The sequence below is a fragment of the Erpetoichthys calabaricus genome, chromosome 9 (genome assembly GCF_900747795.2).
Source record: "Erpetoichthys calabaricus chromosome 9, fErpCal1.3, whole genome shotgun sequence".
NCBI classification, from domain to species: Eukaryota; Metazoa; Chordata; class Cladistia; order Polypteriformes; family Polypteridae; genus Erpetoichthys; species Erpetoichthys calabaricus.
Genome location: NC_041402.2, coordinates 69,188,369 through 69,206,640, shown reverse-complemented (window position 1 = coordinate 69,206,640; position 18,272 = coordinate 69,188,369). Strand labels below are relative to the sequence as shown.

General features: G+C 36.7%; 1 protein-coding gene across 3 annotated transcripts in view; it reads left to right on the top strand.

Moving 5' to 3' along the window:
- The window catches only part of ccdc102a (coiled-coil domain containing 102A), a 277,345-nt gene that overhangs the window by 240,435 nt on the left and 18,638 nt on the right, over nucleotides 1–18,272 (top strand). For all 3 annotated transcript variants that reach the window (XM_028809695.2, XM_028809692.2, XM_028809694.2), the window contains 2 exons: nucleotides 3,542–3,712; nucleotides 5,282–5,385. In XM_028809695.2, the coding sequence (XP_028665528.1) occupies nucleotides 3,542–3,712; nucleotides 5,282–5,385 (275 nt within the window). The remainder of the gene's footprint in view (nucleotides 1–3,541; nucleotides 3,713–5,281; nucleotides 5,386–18,272) is intronic.

Genomic DNA, 18,272 nt, shown 5'->3' with positions numbered 1-18,272 from the left:
AAACAATTGAATACTTCATGTATCCAAACCCTCAAAAGGAGGAACTTAGACCAAACAAGATGCAGGAAAAAATAACAATAAAGTATGTTCTGGTACGTATAGATTTATATATTCTATTAAGTAAATAGGGCACAAGCCATTAAAAACTTTGAGTCAGAGGGGTGATTTTTGAAATCAGCCCTAAATTTAGCTGGACGCCTAGATAGATACAAAAGAACAGAAGGTGTATGACCTTGCTTGTTCTAGTAATGTAATTCTTGCAGTTGTATTTTTAAAATAAGTCATGTCTATGGACCGATATTTTCTCTGTTACATTTTAAACCAATTATTCATTTAAGTATCCTAAAAACAGTCCTGCTGTCATCGTATTCAGAGTTTTTTTCTATATTGTGACCAAATGTAAAGTTCTTGCCATCTCTGTTCAGTGTACTTCAGTATGATATCAATTGATTGTACTCATATACGTAAGTTTGATTTTTGAAGTTGCTATCTTAAATAAAGGTTGAACTAAAGATGTGCTACCCTCTAATTCATTCTATTTCTAAAATATGAAGCGTCTCGACTATTTGGAGAATAGCTCAGAGGCATTTCCACCTTCCACCTGTTGCCTCCTGTTGGTGACGCAGGTTGTGGTGTGTGGCAGGTGTTTTCACAGCTGTGTATCAACAGAGTAAAACTAAACCATGCCTGTGTCTGACTGCTCAGATTTCAGTATTGATGTAGTCAGTGTAGCCTGTGCTCTTTAGGTCTATAAAGCAACCAGGCAGATGTGGCCAAATGTTTAAAGTGTGTAACTGTAATCTGTAAGTTTTATTCCACTTATTTTACTTAAAATAGGTAAGTGAGGCCGTGAATAAACACAGCTGAATCTATGTAAGCAAACAGATAGGGAGAAGGCAAAACTGTGTGGTTTCTTTCATATAATGTTAGATCTAGGATTGCCTAATATTATCAGTACACTGCTTTCACAACTCATAACAAAGTTAAATTTGCATAAAATATACAGGGAACTCTGTTTTTCACCTTTCATTTTAGGTATTCCATCTCAATGGAGGAAGAACAACCTATGGTTTCATCTCACCATTATCTCACCTCCCTTACTGAGCAAGAGGAAAAAAATGATAATGGGCAGAACATATATACTTTGATTCTGTGTGTGTGTGTATAGAGTGTATACATATTTATATATGGTTATACTAGGGGGCTCCGTCTCCTGCTTGCTTCGCTCGCTCCCCCCGGGTTTGGTTTACCGGATATACAATTTAAAGAGATTGTTATTTTCATGGGAATTATTTTCACTTTCATGATCACATTGAATTTTGATTCCGTGTTTGGATTTACATCGTGACAACGCAATGTATATCTGCCTGTGAGTGAATATCGTTTCTTTCTCTCTAATAAATAAAACAACTTTCTTGAATGTTTGTCCATGCTCTTTCTCCTTCGCTTTGTTGTTGACTTGTCATCTAGAATGTATAAAATTATTGTCCTGATAACATTTATAAGAGCTGAGAGCGCAGGAAGTGTGTCTGACAAAAGTATTCACACAACTGAGGTTAGATGACTGTGGTCTTGTTTGAAAACAGTTGTAAGTAGGGCGTGACTTGAAAGAATCTCATGTTAAAAGTCTCCGTCTCACGGGACTTTATACCGCAACAATGTTTTTGGAAACTTAATTCTCGCTGGCAACACAAATTAAACGATCTACAAGTCACCAACTTAAAGTTTAAATCCGAACAATATATTCGATCTTTTGCGCTAATGCAATCTTTCCTATCCTTTTTTTTTTGAGACTTTTGAATTTTCGTATTTCCATTATCTCTATCCTGCTGTGCATGTGTACTGTGCCAACATTTTTGAATTCTTTACGACGTTCTCCTTTGTCATCTGCTCTTTGTCCTTTATTTCCGGCCCCGGGTGTGGTTAAATCTCTTTCTTTCAGGATGTGTAACGCTGCTCGCGTTGTGATGACAGGTGGGCTGAACGCACGCTAAGGAGATGCAGTCGGATCAGCTGCTGTCTTGATGCTGCTGCTGGCGAGCTGCATGTTCTGCTTGTCGTGCTGCGCGTTGATCATTTAAAAGCCTGTACAGCAGCTGTCCTTTTGTCTCAGTGCCTTGTCTCGCATGACGTCAAAGTGTCTTCCGAGAAGATCACATCTCATCTCTCTCATCTCCCTCCCAAGATTTTTTTTATAATAGAGAGATATGTATTGTTGTATTTTGGGTCCTGAGCTGCAAAGGCCATTAACAGACACTTTAAATTGAACCCAGCATGCTTTTTAAGCAGCATGCCTGCTTAAAAAGAAGAACATCCAAATAATAAAAAAGATTTTATGACCAACACCTTCCGAACCCTACTTTATTAATCCCCACTCACTTGCTGTATATTGCAGAAAGCAAAACAGCAACAGAGAAACAGCAAAAACAGCAAACAGAGAATGTAGGAGGCAAGTAAAGACAACTCACACAGGCTATTAAAAGGGAGAAAGTGTACCCTGTGGTTTGACAGTCAGTTTATGGTTTAGTTCAGTTTAACTTATGCCAGCAAAAGATTGTGTCATGTTTGGAAACCACATATTCTTATTTTGGAGCCCAAGACTGTGAGAAAAGTATAAAAACCCTGGCATTGCACTGCAAATTTGAAACTCACCTACAGATAGATGAAAGACATCACTCCTACCCATAACTGTACGCTTTGCCAGGAGCTTTTGTAAAATTGTATCATTCTGAGTGTTAGCCGATATTAAAAGAAATTAAATGTATCATTTCTTTAGTGTCATTTTTTTCTTTCTTCATCTTAGATTTATCATGGTAAAGCTAGAGAAGGATATCATATTTTATTTAATAATATAAAATATATGTAGAGACCTTACGTTTGGTAAAAGCTGCCAACTCTAAGGAAATATTCCCAGGGAGCATACACCCCCTGCTGGATTCAGCAATAAAAATAAATCTCAGCATTTTAACAATGGTGATTTTATGCTTTAATAATGATAACTATAAGCTATAATTCCAAAAGTAATAAAGTAAGACTCAGAAGTAATGTAGAGATGCTATATGTTGTGTATTTTTAAGATCTCTACCGTTGCATTGAGGGTAATAGAAAAATACTCAAAATTGTCTTTGTCATAGAGTATGCATTTAAAAAAAAAAGTGCTTACTAGAGACCTCTAACTGTTAATTAGATCCATGTAAGATATTCTGAAAGCTTCTTTCTTGCTCAGTCAAGTTGTAATTTCCTCCAGGTAGCTTTTCATGGATATTATTGCACTCTTTCAGAGATGGTTCTGCACTCTTGTAGCTATATTAAAACAGAGGTCGTTACAGTAGACTGTCCATGTTACATGCTGTTGAGAATAGCTAAGAAAAATGCAGCAGGTTTAGTTGAGCTTTACAGAAAGGCATTTAAGAGACAGTCTTTAAATAACTTCTTTACAGTTTAAGTCTGCTTGTTCTGCTTCATAATCTGTGTTTCTCCGGGGGGAAGCCAACTGATATCTTACTTTTCTAAATATCTTCTTTTTAATTATGTCTTCTAGGAGCTGGCAGACATGCGCCACATCCACTCGAAGGTCAAGAAACAATACCAAGAAAAAATGGCTGAGCTGGCCCATGCCAATAGACGAGTTGAACAACATGAGAGTGAGGTTAAGAAACTGCGACTACGAGTCGAGGAGCTCAAAAAGGAATTGGCACAGGCTGAAGATGAGGTAGGATAAACTAGGGTACAATAATTGGGTTCTTTTGTAAGAGGTTGACAGAATGGTTTCTGCTGATGCCTTATCATCTGCATACAGGTGATAAACTATTTAGGAGAGATCTTTTTGGTTTTACAAACCATACTGCTGTTTTTAAAAAGTCATTAGATGGGAGTGATCACCTTTCTGTGATTTTTTTCCTCCGTATAAAATTCTTTTGTAAATACAACGTACTTATGCATCTTGTCTTTGAAAGCTTCCTTGAGGTGAATTAATGGATTTAAATACATCAAAGCTGCATCACATTACTTGAGACAGCTTCTTTTAAACACTGTGTGGGTCCTTTCATGTAATGTTAGATCTAGGATTGCCTAACATTATCATTATACAGTACCCTGCTTCCACAACTCGTAACAAAAGTTATATTTGCATAAAATATACAGGGAACTCTGTGTTTTTCACCTTTATTTCCAGGTATTCCAACTCAATGGAGGAAGCACAACCTATGGTTTAATCTCCACATTATAACCTCCCTTACAGAACAAGAGGGAAAAAAATGATGATGAACAGAACATATGTACTCTGTTTGTGCGCGTGGGTGTGGGTGTGTATAGAGTATATACATATTTATATATGTATATATATATATATACAGTATATGTATTGTTGTATTTTGGGTCCTGAGTTGCTAACGCCATTAACAGACACTTGAACTTGAACTTGAACCCAGCATATGCATGCTTCAGAAGAAGAACATCCAAATAATAAAAAAGACTTTATGACTAATACCTTCCAAACCCCACTTTAGTAATCCCCTGCTCCTTATTTGCTATATACTGCCTTTGATTCCTGTATGTCTAACCAATTTCCTCTGATGATGACACCTGATAGGTTTTCGAAAATTTAGGAATAAAAATCTATTTTAAGATACGTAACTCATTTTTCCCTGTTGTGGATCTCTAGCTACAAATATGCAAAAGTTTAGTGCCAGTTCAATTATAAATAACCAATAAGCATTTAAACATGACTAATTAAGGATGAATCAAGGGAGTTTACCATTAGGACAGTGAAGGAATTGCTGGTTTGCAGTTATATAATAATAAAAAAAAAGAAAAACTGTTATTTCACACAGTAGTAGCCATTAGTTATGTCTTGGCTTTATTTCTAAATCAGTTTAATGGTATCTTGATTAAAAAGATATCCTTAATAGTACTTTGTTTATTGTCACCAAAATTAATTACTGCATTGTTCTCTAACCTGTGTATGTTAGTTTTTTTTTTTAAATCTTCAGATATTAATGATACGAAATACAGCCTTTTAGTCTTTAGTTCATAATGTCAGCTGTGATAGGGAGGTTGTCAGGCTTCGGTACAACTTTGCTTACCAAGTATAGCTACACTTTTTTGTTATTAAAGTTCATTCACCTAACCTCATCAGAATTTATTTTTACATACAGTATTAATAATAGTTTAAATGTCAGTCAGTTGGGAACACCACAATCATTCCAGCGTGGCTGTCAAGCACTATACCTGTTTCTTGTTGCCTTGCTTAATGAAGATCTTCTGCTCTTCTCCCTTCCAGCTGGATGAGGCTCATAACCAAACAAGAAAGCTCCAGAGGTCACTGGATGAACAAACAGAGCAGTCAGAAAATTTGCAAGTGCAGCTTGAACACTTGCAGTCCAGGTAAACACCTCATTGTTGATTGATCCAACTCCGCATTTAGAGTTAAGTTTCATGGTGTCCCTTCAGTGTCACCTTTACAAATGAAAACAATTAAATTCAATGTAAAAAGGGCTCAGTTTTATCCATCCGTTTTCAGAACCCATTAAAACCATTTCTAGGGTCATGAGCAGTACTAGGTCCTCTGCTCTATGACCTAAGAAAGTTAAATTGAAAGGGCTGAGAAGCTTGGCTGTTGCAGTGTTCATGGACCATATGCCTGTTTTTAAGTATTTCTATCAATTTTCATAATAATTGTATTCTTATGCATACAGGTTGTCTTTAGGGTTGAGAACAGGTTTTCTTTTTAAAGCATATTTTTTAAGTAATCATCATGAAGAATACAAGTCATGAAGAATTAACAATTTAAGATTCCTTCAATACTGTCCATTAATAATTTCCCACGGTGGTCATTTCACCCCTCATTACCAGTAAGCTGGTAACAATTCTTGATTTATACCCTACATGCCACCTGCTTCCTTGTTTGCTCAGTGTCCACATTGAAGAACTTATTTTAAAATTACAGCTGCCATCAGGTTTATTTTATTTTTATTTTGTGCTCTACAGTGTTTTTAAACGTGATCAGATTTTTGTATCTTTGTTTTATTACATTTATGGACTCTTGAGGCAGTAATATAGCTGCCTAATGCATTTTTTTCTCAATAAATGACTGAGTGTGGACACATTTGTGACTCCTTCTGACTCCTGCTGTGACAAAGTGGATTGGAAGGGAGCAGATGTCACTGAGAGATTCAGATTCATATACCTCTTGAGAAACATGAGGCCTTCATTGGATCATTTATTTAGACTAGCAGCAGAAGTTGAAGCATTTCCATGAATTGGAACATAACTGAAGTCAGCCCAAAGATGCACTGTTTGCACAAAATAGGAATTAATAGCAGTCATACAGATTTTACAAATGAATGAATCCTTATGTAAGCCAAGTAGTCTTTTGTTGCCCTTATCGATTTGTTTTCTGTATATGTGCAGTCTGAATTGAATAATGAGGTGGCAGAAAGTTGAGTAAATTTCAGTATTGCAGAGGTTTATGAAATACAGTTATAAGCTGCCCAGTTGGCTTAGAATAAGTAGAGGCAATATGAGGTTGTCAAGGAGCAACAGAACCAGTGTGGGGGCACTGGCATTAGAACAAGTCAAAGAGGAATTGAGTAAAAACTAGGTTATGTTTGATGAAGTTGTTTATGGGAGCCTAATACCCTTCAATTTTGTTAGTCTGCATTATAGGTAATTATTATATAGTGTACCTACCCCTATACAGTAAATACAAGGGCTGACTGAAATGTTTTGAGACTGTTTGTATTTAATCCATTTCATATGTGCTGTAGCTACAGTATATGGTGGTGGAGTCTAGGTCAAGAACCAATAGAAAGAGTGGTGTTTGTTTAGTCTTGAGTTATTATGCCCATTACTTTAACCCTGAGTGATTCTCCTTCAGCTGTGCAACAAAGATGGGTGAAGCATATCACAGAACGAAAATGAGCAGGGCAACAGTATACAGGTGGTGGTATTTTTGAATCTAAAAACACTTTGTGAGGTTATGAATTTTCACTCACAGATGTGTAAAGCGCTATGACTGTTACCTCAAAGGCATTGTCAAAAGAGTTGCTGCTGCACATCTTTTCGAAGCTTTTGGAGTGCTATAGAAAATGTGTAGAGTCTGAAGGAAGGTACTTTGAAAGCACCAAGGAAACATCAGATGCAGAATGACAGGTATATTCATCATTGTATGGCATCTTTGTGATTTTGTGGGATGTCTTTGACCCCAGAGAAGATTTTCAGAATGACTCAAAACTAAACATTAATTGGGACTTATGTGTCTGCTACCTGTTATTCTTCATTGAGTTTAGAGTAAGACGGTGTTGGGAAAATTAATTAGGGTTAGGGGAAGTAAATTACCCTTTGGTGGAAACAAACTTTGTAATAGAATACATGTAGTCAGGGCCATCTTAACATGTGGGCAGTGGCTGGCAGCCCACGATATTTCTAATGCCTATGTATATTTCTGTTTTGCTATTTGTGAATTTCCCCCTGGGATTAATAAAGTATCTATCTATCTATCTATCTATCTATCTATCTATCTATCTATCTATCTATCTATCTATCTATCTATCTATCTATCTATCTGTCTAAAACATGGGCCCTTTCACTCTACTTTGCTCGGGGGACCAATAATGCTGTTAAGACGGCCCTGCATGTAGTTATGCATTAATCCCATATTTATGCCAATTTCCAAATATCTTTGTAAAAAATTTTAATAAGGTGTTAGAATTCAGTTCGTCCCAAGACTGCGAGTAGTGACTAGTAAGAGAGGGGAGGTGTATGTTGAAAAAAAGCTATATCTACTTCCTGAGTGTATGCTTTGATAAAGGTCATTGTGAGGGAGCAAATTAGGATAAATGGCCTCTCATTATTAAAGAGAAAGATGTAATACTGCGTTAGACAGTGTTCTTTGTGAATGTACTTGCTCTTCCTAAAATTAGCAGAATAAAGTTTTGCTGGATTTTGATCTAACAATATGGCTTTAGTCTCATGTCCAGACATGGTTCTTAAGGCAATATATTTACCCAATCAAAGAGGATTTTTTGTATTTTGCACTTTCACCATACTTTTTGTAATGTTGACTTTTTGGCAGCCATGCATGTTAGATTTTCCTGTACTTCTTAGCAACTAATAAGAACATCCATAACAAAATGCAAATAAGCAGGCGAGTTGTTATCCCAGGGGTTGCTAAACTTAAATATTGAGTGAAAAATCGATTAGCTCCTATTACGTTTCACATATAGCTGTCACTTTGGTTCATTCTTGAGCCTGTGGAAATTGGCATGCAGCGGGCTTTGTGTATGTGTGGGGATTTATTGGAGTCTTTCCTGTGCTTCTGCTTTGAATTCCAGCCCTTAGGCAGCATGCTATCTAAAATATATGAAGTGAGTCGCATCAGGATGGATTACTGTTAAGCGCTGCATAGCTGTATCTAGCTGCCGAAGGAGTGAGGAAAGGGGGATGGGGGTGTCTTTGCATTTTAAAGTGGCATCCTTATGGCCTGGAACATTAGTAATCCTCAAGTGAACATCTACATTTCTCTGACATGGCAGGGGCTGCCAAAGGGAGTGGTGCAGCAGTTCGATTCCAGCCATTTATTGAAATCTCCTTGACAGAGCTTTAAATCCATAGTTAATTCTTTACACCCCAACTTTATGATTATTATGCCTTATATTTAAGAAATTAAAGTCTTCACATGGGATAATCCCAACTGAGCTCAAATTGCTCATTTGCATCATCTGCTTTTGGCAGGAGATGTAAAATGGAAATAAAAAGTAATTAGTCACTAGTATATATCCAGGTTTTATTTTTGTCATGCATAGGAATGCCATAAAAACAGTTAATTCAATGCTAATATGAACTAAACACTGTGTTGATTACAAGCAAACAAAGAGCTAATTAAAATAAAGTGAAGTGTGTATTACTAAATTAAACCCTCAGTGAAATTTAATTGTATACAAAAGAGACACGTGGTGAGCATATCAGATTAAATTTTAACAAGGGCAGCATTTTTTTATTTTTTTTTTTTTTGTGTATGCAGCTATTCATCCTCCCGTGTAAACCATTATGCTCCTTATTTCTGACCCCTTTATCTATATTATCTGCCTATCTGGAAGTGCTTCTTCAAGAAATGTGCATGCTATACTTCCAGAAATCAACCAGTTTAGCTGGATTCTACATTGTTTCTTTTTGCCTTTAGATTCTTTTTATGTTTATTCAAATATAGCAGCTGTTTTGTCTATAAAAAGATTTTCCGTTACAGACACATTAAAAACAATAAGTGTGTTGCCTGGGAGTTAACTATTTGAATATTTGTTTAATATAGCACCTATTGTAGTAAACTCCCTCTTAGATTACATCCCAAGTACACTGAGACACAAGATCCATTTCGTTTTTAATATTAAAATAGTAGAAGGTTAAGGTTTTTACTTTTTTAACATTACTGGTAACTACTGTAGTTCATTACCTGGACTCTATATTTATACAAAACAGATACAGTGCATTTATTTTTGGTTTTGCAGTCTAAAGTGTACCAAATATATCTGATCACATCTTCATTTAAACATCTATTGAGTATTGAAAGTCTGGAGCGATTGCATGAACCTGCTTCAGATAGGGTACCAAACTATTTAAAAGCAATGTAGTTTTGAACATTTGTTAAAAAAAGTAAGAAATGGCTCTGTTATGGAAGCACAAAATGACTCAGTTCCAGTGATGCAGAGTGTACAAGAAGAATGACCTGAAGAAGCCTATGTGAAAATCTCAAAAGGCATTTATTGTTTAGATGCCAGAGGGACTCTTCTGCATCTGGCAAGAGCTTGGCAGACATGTCTGAATTCCATTTTGCAGCTTGGATGTATTGGTAAGGGTTGATTAACTACTTGTAGCACAGATCGGGTCTCTCACAGGGTATATTTTGGAGTTTGTAGAAATAAAATTATACTGCTTTTATTGACAACACTGGAAGTACCAAAACCAAACTACCAACCCGTCAGAATGTCACAAAAATGTAAAGACAAAATGGGATTTAATTCTGTTTCTTAGTGACTGGTTATCATCATTCTTGCCATCTACAAAGCACCAAAAAAGGGAACAGGACTCGTGAACCACACGAAAGGCCAGACCTTTAAAAGTCTGGGCCTACTGGATTGGCCTCACTCTAACTTAAAGGTCAGGCTTCCAGCCTGCACATGTCCAAAACTGCAGATAACAAGGTTTATAAATATAAAAGATTCTGAAGCTCACAAAAATGTTCACAGTACAGATGAAATTAAAATGGTCCCAAAAGACAACAAAAGCAGAGTTTCAATATAATTAAAGAATTTATTTAAAGAGAAAATGAATAACAAAAAGGCAAGACAGGAAGAAGGCCAAAATAGGTTAAGCAAACAAATCCAAATCCGAATCCAATAAACAGTGCCTTATAGAAAATGCAGGGTTCAAAAATCAAGAAAATCCAAACATGAAGTCCCAATACTTGCTGTTGCTTGTATACCAGCTGCTTGATTTGATGGCCCCGCCACCTTTGTCTCTATATGAAGGCAGCAGAGCAGACAACTGACATAACTACATATATTAAAAATATAACAGAAGAATAGAAAATAATCTAAAATACCAAAGGAAATCGTATTGCACAAAGGCATAATGAAACCAAAAATGCAATATGCAAATACATATTTAAACACAAATTAAAAGATTAAATAAACAAAAAATAATCTTAAGCTAGGTCTTCAACTCTAGTTGAAACATAACACTGATAAGTGCATTCATTTTTAAGTTGTCTTCCATACAGCAATCTTCAATTTCATCCCAGTGTTGACTCTCTTTTAACATTCCTTTCAGACCACTGATGCTTAAACCCCACCTTTTTCTTGCTCTTCATTTTGTTACATGCTACTGTGTTTAATTTATTGTATTATCTTTATCTTCTTGTATGTGCTTTCCCTGGAAAATGGATGGATGGATGTGCTTTCCCTGCACTTTCTCGTGTGGTGTTAATTGCTTTGTAAACCACTTTGTGAAAGGTGCTATATAAAATAAAAATTGATTGCTTGGAGGTCAAGTGAGAAAACTCATTTCTAATTGTTGTCATCAGTCATGGGGAATTTGCATGAGACAGACTTGGCAATGTGCATCTTTCTTCTTTTCTTGAAAGATTTTTCAGTGTTAAAGAGGCCATTATACACAGCCTGAAGAGACAGTTGGCATTCTTTTGTTGTGGTCTCTCCCACCTTTCTTATCTGTGCTCTTTTTTCTCTGTCTGTGTTTTGCCTGTTTCTTCTGAGATAAGGTGTGCAGTCTCAAACTGCAATCAACACCAGACAGGCTCCTGTTAATCCCTAGACGTACTTCACTCCTGATCCCAAAGTTTCATAGCTCAAGTGTTTACCCTCAAGACTTCCTTACATGGTTCTTGTTCTTTTCTAGTCATGACAGGATCCTAGTACTGTACCTCTGGAAATTCCTTTAGCCATTGGAAAGATGCCTGGGCAGCTTAGTACTGCCCATGCACATTAAGTGCCACCAGCAGAAAATTAAATGCAAAGGCTCCCTGCTCTAAACTCAAAACAACCATTTTAATAAGTGTTTGCAACACACTGACCCACCACTCACTGTGGTCTCTACAGTCTATGACTAAGGCATGAACGTCTTGGGTAACACCTATTTTTATTTTTTTGTTTTTCAAACAAAATGTGGCTTTTTTGCTTCATTTTATTTATTTCCTCACATAACTCTCTTTTGTACCGTACTCTGTTCAGGTATTGCCAGACAAATTTAGTGTCTTGAACACCCAATGTGCCAAACTGGCAGTGATTTCACAACAATCAGTTCTGTCTTCTTGAGGTTTCCTTCATATATTTTCACACAACTTGGGAAAAATTTACTATTGTTGAAAAATGCTTTTTGGACAATCTCTTTCAGTATATATGCTTAGTGTAAAATAATAAATAAGAAACCTACACTAGGTATAATGTTTTAATTCATATAGCTTTGGTATTATAAGGAGAAGAAGGAGGTGTCATCAGGCAATGGCACCAAACAAGATAGACAGTAATCAATGTTAAAGAAGCAGGCATGAGTCTAATACAAGGGACAGGAGTACACATCTTGACTGTACACAGACTCAAACCTAAGTCGTAGTGTATGAAAAAGGTAAGAGTCTTAGCACTAAAGTCTTCTAAAGCAGGCATGTCAAACTCACTACCATAGGTGGGCCACTTCGACTGCCATACCTGCGTCAGCAGGCCGCACTGTAACGAATACTATTATACAAAGTTACTGTAGCTTTCTTTCCAATACTAAAAACTTTAAAAAATGTAACACTTAAGTTTAAAGAAAAGCAATTTATTTCCATACAATCTCCGTACAACAGCGTACAATTAGAGTCGTAGCCTCTTAGCTTAGTCCTTACAGTATATTATTATATTATATTCATTATATTATATTCATTGCTTATTTAGGAGTCTTACAGTGTGACAGCTATTTCTTTTGTCCCGACACTTGGCATCTCTTGTTAGTAACCAGTTCGTCAATATCAGGCTTGAAATCTTGTGCAGCTGCAACTTTTATGAGAGATGAAAGGTGCTCGATGGTAAGTCTTGAGCGATGTGGGGTTTTGGTAGCTTTCATTAACAAAAACAATTGCTCATAAAGGTAAGTGCTTCCGAACATAGACAGTACTCTCGATGCCAACTTACGGATCTGCACATACGAGGGTGGCAGGTAAGCATACAAGCCTGGCACACCAACTTCGTTGTATTTTGCCTTCAGAATAGAATCTGACTGCAGTTCAATCAATTCCATTTGGGTATGGTGACGTAAACAGCGCAAAGTCCTGTTCAAGGGAACTGAAATTACGAAAACGCTCACTGAATTCATTGCTCAGTAATTCAAGTTGGAAAATAAATCCTCCAAAAATCTAATTTTACTTTAACTTCAAAGTTTATATTGTAAAATAAGCTGATATGCAAAAAAGCCCCCTGACCTACACTAATTTTACAAACTCAAAATCACAAAAATTTGTTAATAAACAACTCACCAACTTCGTCCACTTCAGATCTTCAGCTGTAGTCTGCACTAACTGTTCGTTACAATACTAGCACAAAATTACTTAAAACTTGAGCAAAAAAATTTGTGAAAATATGTGAGGTATTACTACTCGTGATGGTCAGTTCTGCCCAGTGGCCAGTCTCAGCAGACCAGCCAGTAGTGTAGCCTGCCAGGGACGGCTCTTGGCCATCTAGGCCCTGGGCAGATAAAGAATCGGTGGCCCCTTCGCCCGCCAATGTCAATATGGTATCTTATGCACGGCAGATGGCCACGTTCGTTGCGGACACTGCATAGCCGCCTCGTGCTCATGACACGCTTCTATATGCGCGTGTCCGTAACTTGAAAACCAAGTGGCGGCCCATGATATTCTCATTACGGCAGAACATTATAATACTACATATAGCCTACTGCTCCGACTCGAGCGACATTAGTAAATACAGCGTACTAATTAACAAGAAACACAATGTTTTTCAGCCACATTGCCGTCAGCTGTGTCGTTATTTTCTCTTTCTGTTTTATATTCAGTATATATTGGCGTGGCGGCCCTGTGCAGGTGCACAGTTTGCACATGCCTAAGGCCGCCCCTGCTGCCAGGCTGCTGCAGCCTAGCACTTCAGTTGTGACGTCGCGGCTCATTAACTTTGGGAAAGGCTCGTGGCAATACAGTACTAACAGATGACGTTTCCGGTACCGTAATGCCATGGGAAAATGCGCTTTTGTCAGAAGGCAGAAGTAAGAAAAGTCAATAAGTAACGCCGAAGATGCAGAATGATTCAATCACAAATGATAGTAATCATTTTGTACAAGTTTAGTGCTAAGTAGGATCTGTCATGCGGGCCGCACAGATTTCTGTTGCGGGCCACATATTTGACATGCCTGTTCTAAAGCTAACGAAGGTAACAAAAAAAAAATTACAGCAGAAAAGACAAAATCTGAGACAGGAAACATGGTCAGAATATGAGAGAGAGGGCCAATCATCAAAAGCCTATTACACCAGAAGTCCTTCTTGGACTTCCATTTTAATTAGGGAGTGTGTGATGAAGTCATGCTTAACAACCACATCTTATCATGTGACCAGCTGCTAGCATCTTTGGCTTAAACAATATTGCCATGGCCAGGTGAAACAAGCACAAAATAACCGAAACAACAAGATGCCAACAACTAAAAGTAAAATATTTTGAGGGGTTCATAAACTATTCTTAAATCCATAGAATGTTCAAAAATGGGAAACAGGAACCAAAAAACCTGCACTACAGTATTAAACATCCATCCATTTTCCAACCCGCTGAATCCGAACACAGGGTCACGGGGGTCTGCTGGAGCCAATCCCAGCCAACACAGGGCACAAGGCAGGAACCAATCCTGGGCAGGGTGCCAACCCACCGCAGGACAGTATTAAACAGCAATCTTTATTTTTAAAGCTTCAAAGCAATAGTCTAATCTTTACCATTTTGAAAAGTGAGATTAAAAAAATACTTACTGCTTGGCCTTAGTTTTTTTTATGATAATTCATGGGGATTCATTTCTTGAAACGACTACTGGAAAATTTTTCTTGTCTTAGCAGAAATTGTTTTTCCAGCAACCACATGTATGAAACATACGCATAAAGTTGCTGACTGTATTGTAAGTGCACAGATTTGTTGGCAGCATTATAGTTGATGGATGCTTCACCCCATGCAGATAAAAATAAGAATAATTTCCTGTAATCATCTGAATAATCTTGGGCAGTGGTTCAAGACACTTTAATTGCTTATGATGGGCTTTTAATTTTTTGGGGCATTTTATAATATTAACATGCTATTAAAGCAAGGCAGTTCTCTCAGCTTGGCATGTAATAGCCCCCATATTTTCTGTATTTGCTCATTGATCTTTTTACCATATGTTGCTGAATTTGTGAGCCAGTGTCCCATAGATCTGGAAGAGAGCCCTCATAGTGTGAGATTTTGTTTCATGCTATGCTGTAAATCTAAGTTTTCTAACTGCATTTCAGTAGAACTTTCAATGGCCCGATTGCTTTGTAGACCAAAGTCCAAAAGGACATTCGAGTCACATTCAGGAGCCACTGTGGTGAAATGAGTGTCTGACAAGGTACGGGATCTTTGTTGCATTTCATCATTAATAATTAAAATTCATGTTCTGGCAGTGGAGTTCCTTTTGTTAAATGCGTTTATTTTTAGCCTGTCAGTTAGATTCAGGAAAGAGTGCCTGACAGACATGCAGAAGAGCTTCATTTCAGTTTGTGAGGAGCCCAAAGAGTTGGTCATATGAATTAATTACTTTTTGAATTGATTTTTGTTTCAATGAAAAACTGTTGCAATCACAGCTAGTCACTTTGTCCACATTTCAGTTTGGTGCGTGCCCATTTTATTGGCTTGTGTCACTTGAAAAATCCTATCTGTCTGTTTTACAATGGGGTTTGAATAATTTTTAGCTATTGCCACCTTCGCGCATCAATCAATCAACCTTTTTTTGTACTGTTAAAGGCATATGCAATCACAACTTGCATTATAGAGCAAACAAGGTTATAAAATTGAAATACAGTATATATATATAGAAACACATTGGTAAAATTATGTAACAAACAGCAGAGTCACATAAAAATACTTTAGGATCTTTAAAATCTAAAAAATTTCAAGAAATCTTGCATTGTTCCAGTATCAAACATAGCAAAAGTGAGACTAATATGTTTTGTGTAGAGAGCTTACAACTTGGAATCAACTTTAGCTTCAGTACTGTGATGTCATCACTGCCATACTGAGGAGTAGTAGAATTTGTTCAAGGTATGGTTTCTCCAGAGTATCACATAGCAGTTTATGAAGATTTCCTCATTTCATCCCTTATGTGAAGCATGTGTATTCTGCAGCTGAGAAAAAGCAGTGCCTAAAATGTTAAAATTATTCTATTATACAGCATAAGTGCGATTGATTTTTATTGATGGACTTTTCCACCCAATGCAAATGTTTTTATTTGGCCACTCCTCACTCCTCATTTTCATTATTCTACTAGACCATTATCAAAGTTATATGGATCATAAACTGTTATGGAGTCAGCTTTCACCTGTCTGACCATGCTTACTGTTAGTATTCGTCCTCATGTGTCATTTTGCTTTCCCTAAATAATATGGTCTGCTTCAGTTGTGAATTCATCCGTAATAATGTATCTGTACTGCAGTTCTGTCAGTGACATAGGTATATCTATCTATCTATCTATCTATCTATCTATCTATCTATCTATCTATCTATCTATCTATCTATCTATCTATCTATCATATATATATATATATATATATATATATATATATATATATATATATATATATATATATATATATATATATATATATTTAATGGGGTTTTCCATAACATAATCCTGACCTTTTATTTAGTATCCAATCCAGCACTTTTGCTTTGTGAAATAGACTAACCCAAGGGCTATTAAAAGCTTGTTTCAGAAATACCTTGCTCATCTGACTGCAAATGAGCATCCCAGGACAGAAATCTCTTCTCTCCTGTGATAGACAAGACAAATTATGCTGTGTTATTATTGTTGTTTTTCAAATGCATGCAGGGAAACAAATAGGGAAAAAAATTAAAGTGCATTTTATGACCTTCCAGTCCATAACCATAAAGTTAATGTCTAAATCAATACAGGGAATTGCAGCCTGGGAACCATGGCTCCAATATTTCCTTCAAGTGCTCTAGCATAAGATCATTGTGGTGTAAGAAAAATTACCTCAGCCAAGAAAACATGAGATGGAGGAGTTCACATTTTTTGCTTATAACTTTTCGAAGCCACTAAGATATTCATGAAACCACTAAACTATGTTTTTACCAGAGTAAAGCATTTATAACAAACAGAAGAGTTCTATGACAGACATATTAAAGACTCAAGATGGAGGACTTTTTGCTTTAGCTTAAAGATTTCTATGCAAGTAAAGTGCAATACAAGACCACAATCCTGGACATTTTTTGTATGGCTAGCATATACAGTACATCATAATGATCACTCTTGGCCATGCCCTGGTCACACCCTAGTTCATATTCCATGTTCCTGTATTTTTTAAAAATGTTAGGTTGGATGATTCAGACCTATACTTTAAAGAGTTGCTGAAATATTGCAAATGTAATATTATACTCCTGTACCTTATACACTGTATCTCACTTGTGTCCATATGGAGAGAGAGAGTGTTGGGGACAAGCCTGTATCCCATTTAAAACAAGCTTATTATTGAGGAAAAGAAAAAGAAATTCCATGTGAATTATTGTGGCCATTACATTCCTCTCTACTCTGAGCTCAGTGCTGTTTGTTCTTCGGTTCATAATAAATGCCAACTTCTGGCAATATGGTTCTTTAAATACCCTACTGGGTGGAAGAGGCAGGGGGGGGGGGGGCACTGAAAGTGAGTTCTGTGGGCTTCGTCTGTGGAAGGAGGGAAGCTGTTCTCCCCGACTGTGGCATTTGTGTCCTTACATCCATAATGCCACTCAAATGCTCCCAGCTCACTCATTTGCATGTAACACTCTATAAATTTAAATTCTAACAGACCTCAGTGCATTACACAGAAAATGCAAATTTTATTTGCATTGTCAACATAAACTTTCTGTAACATCCTGAATCCTTCAATGATCTTAATTCCATCCATTCATTTCTGTAACAATATGTACTGTACATTTTAGACACAGGAAAAAAGGAGAGGTTGTGCTCATGCTGCAGTTAATTTTTTTAAAACTTATTTATTTACTCATGTGTGACACAAATTTGATCTTTTCATAGAAACATCAACAGCAGAAAAATGCATGGAATCACATTTTCAGATGTGGTACTAAATCCGACATGGACATATGTGACTTGTATGTGACCTGTGTTTGAATGCTTGAATTTGAATTATTTAGTAATAAAGTTGAAATATTATCCAGATGTTGACTACTTTCTCTGGTAATAACATAAATAAAACAAATAATTACAAGTTAAAGTAATCCACATGATTAGTTGGATAATGATAGGATTGGGATGCCTGTCATTGGCACTTGTCCATGGCAGAAGTTCCCAATGCGTTTGAAAGCCTTCTAGGACATCCCATTGTTGGTTATCTTGAGACAGCCTGATGTAGCCTGGCATTTCACTGTAAAATAATGCCTTTCATAATGAGTGGATGATCCAACACACTGCTAACTTGCCAACACCAAATGGTTTGGACAGTGGCAAATGTTGCTAGACAATATAGCCCAAGTGATGCACAG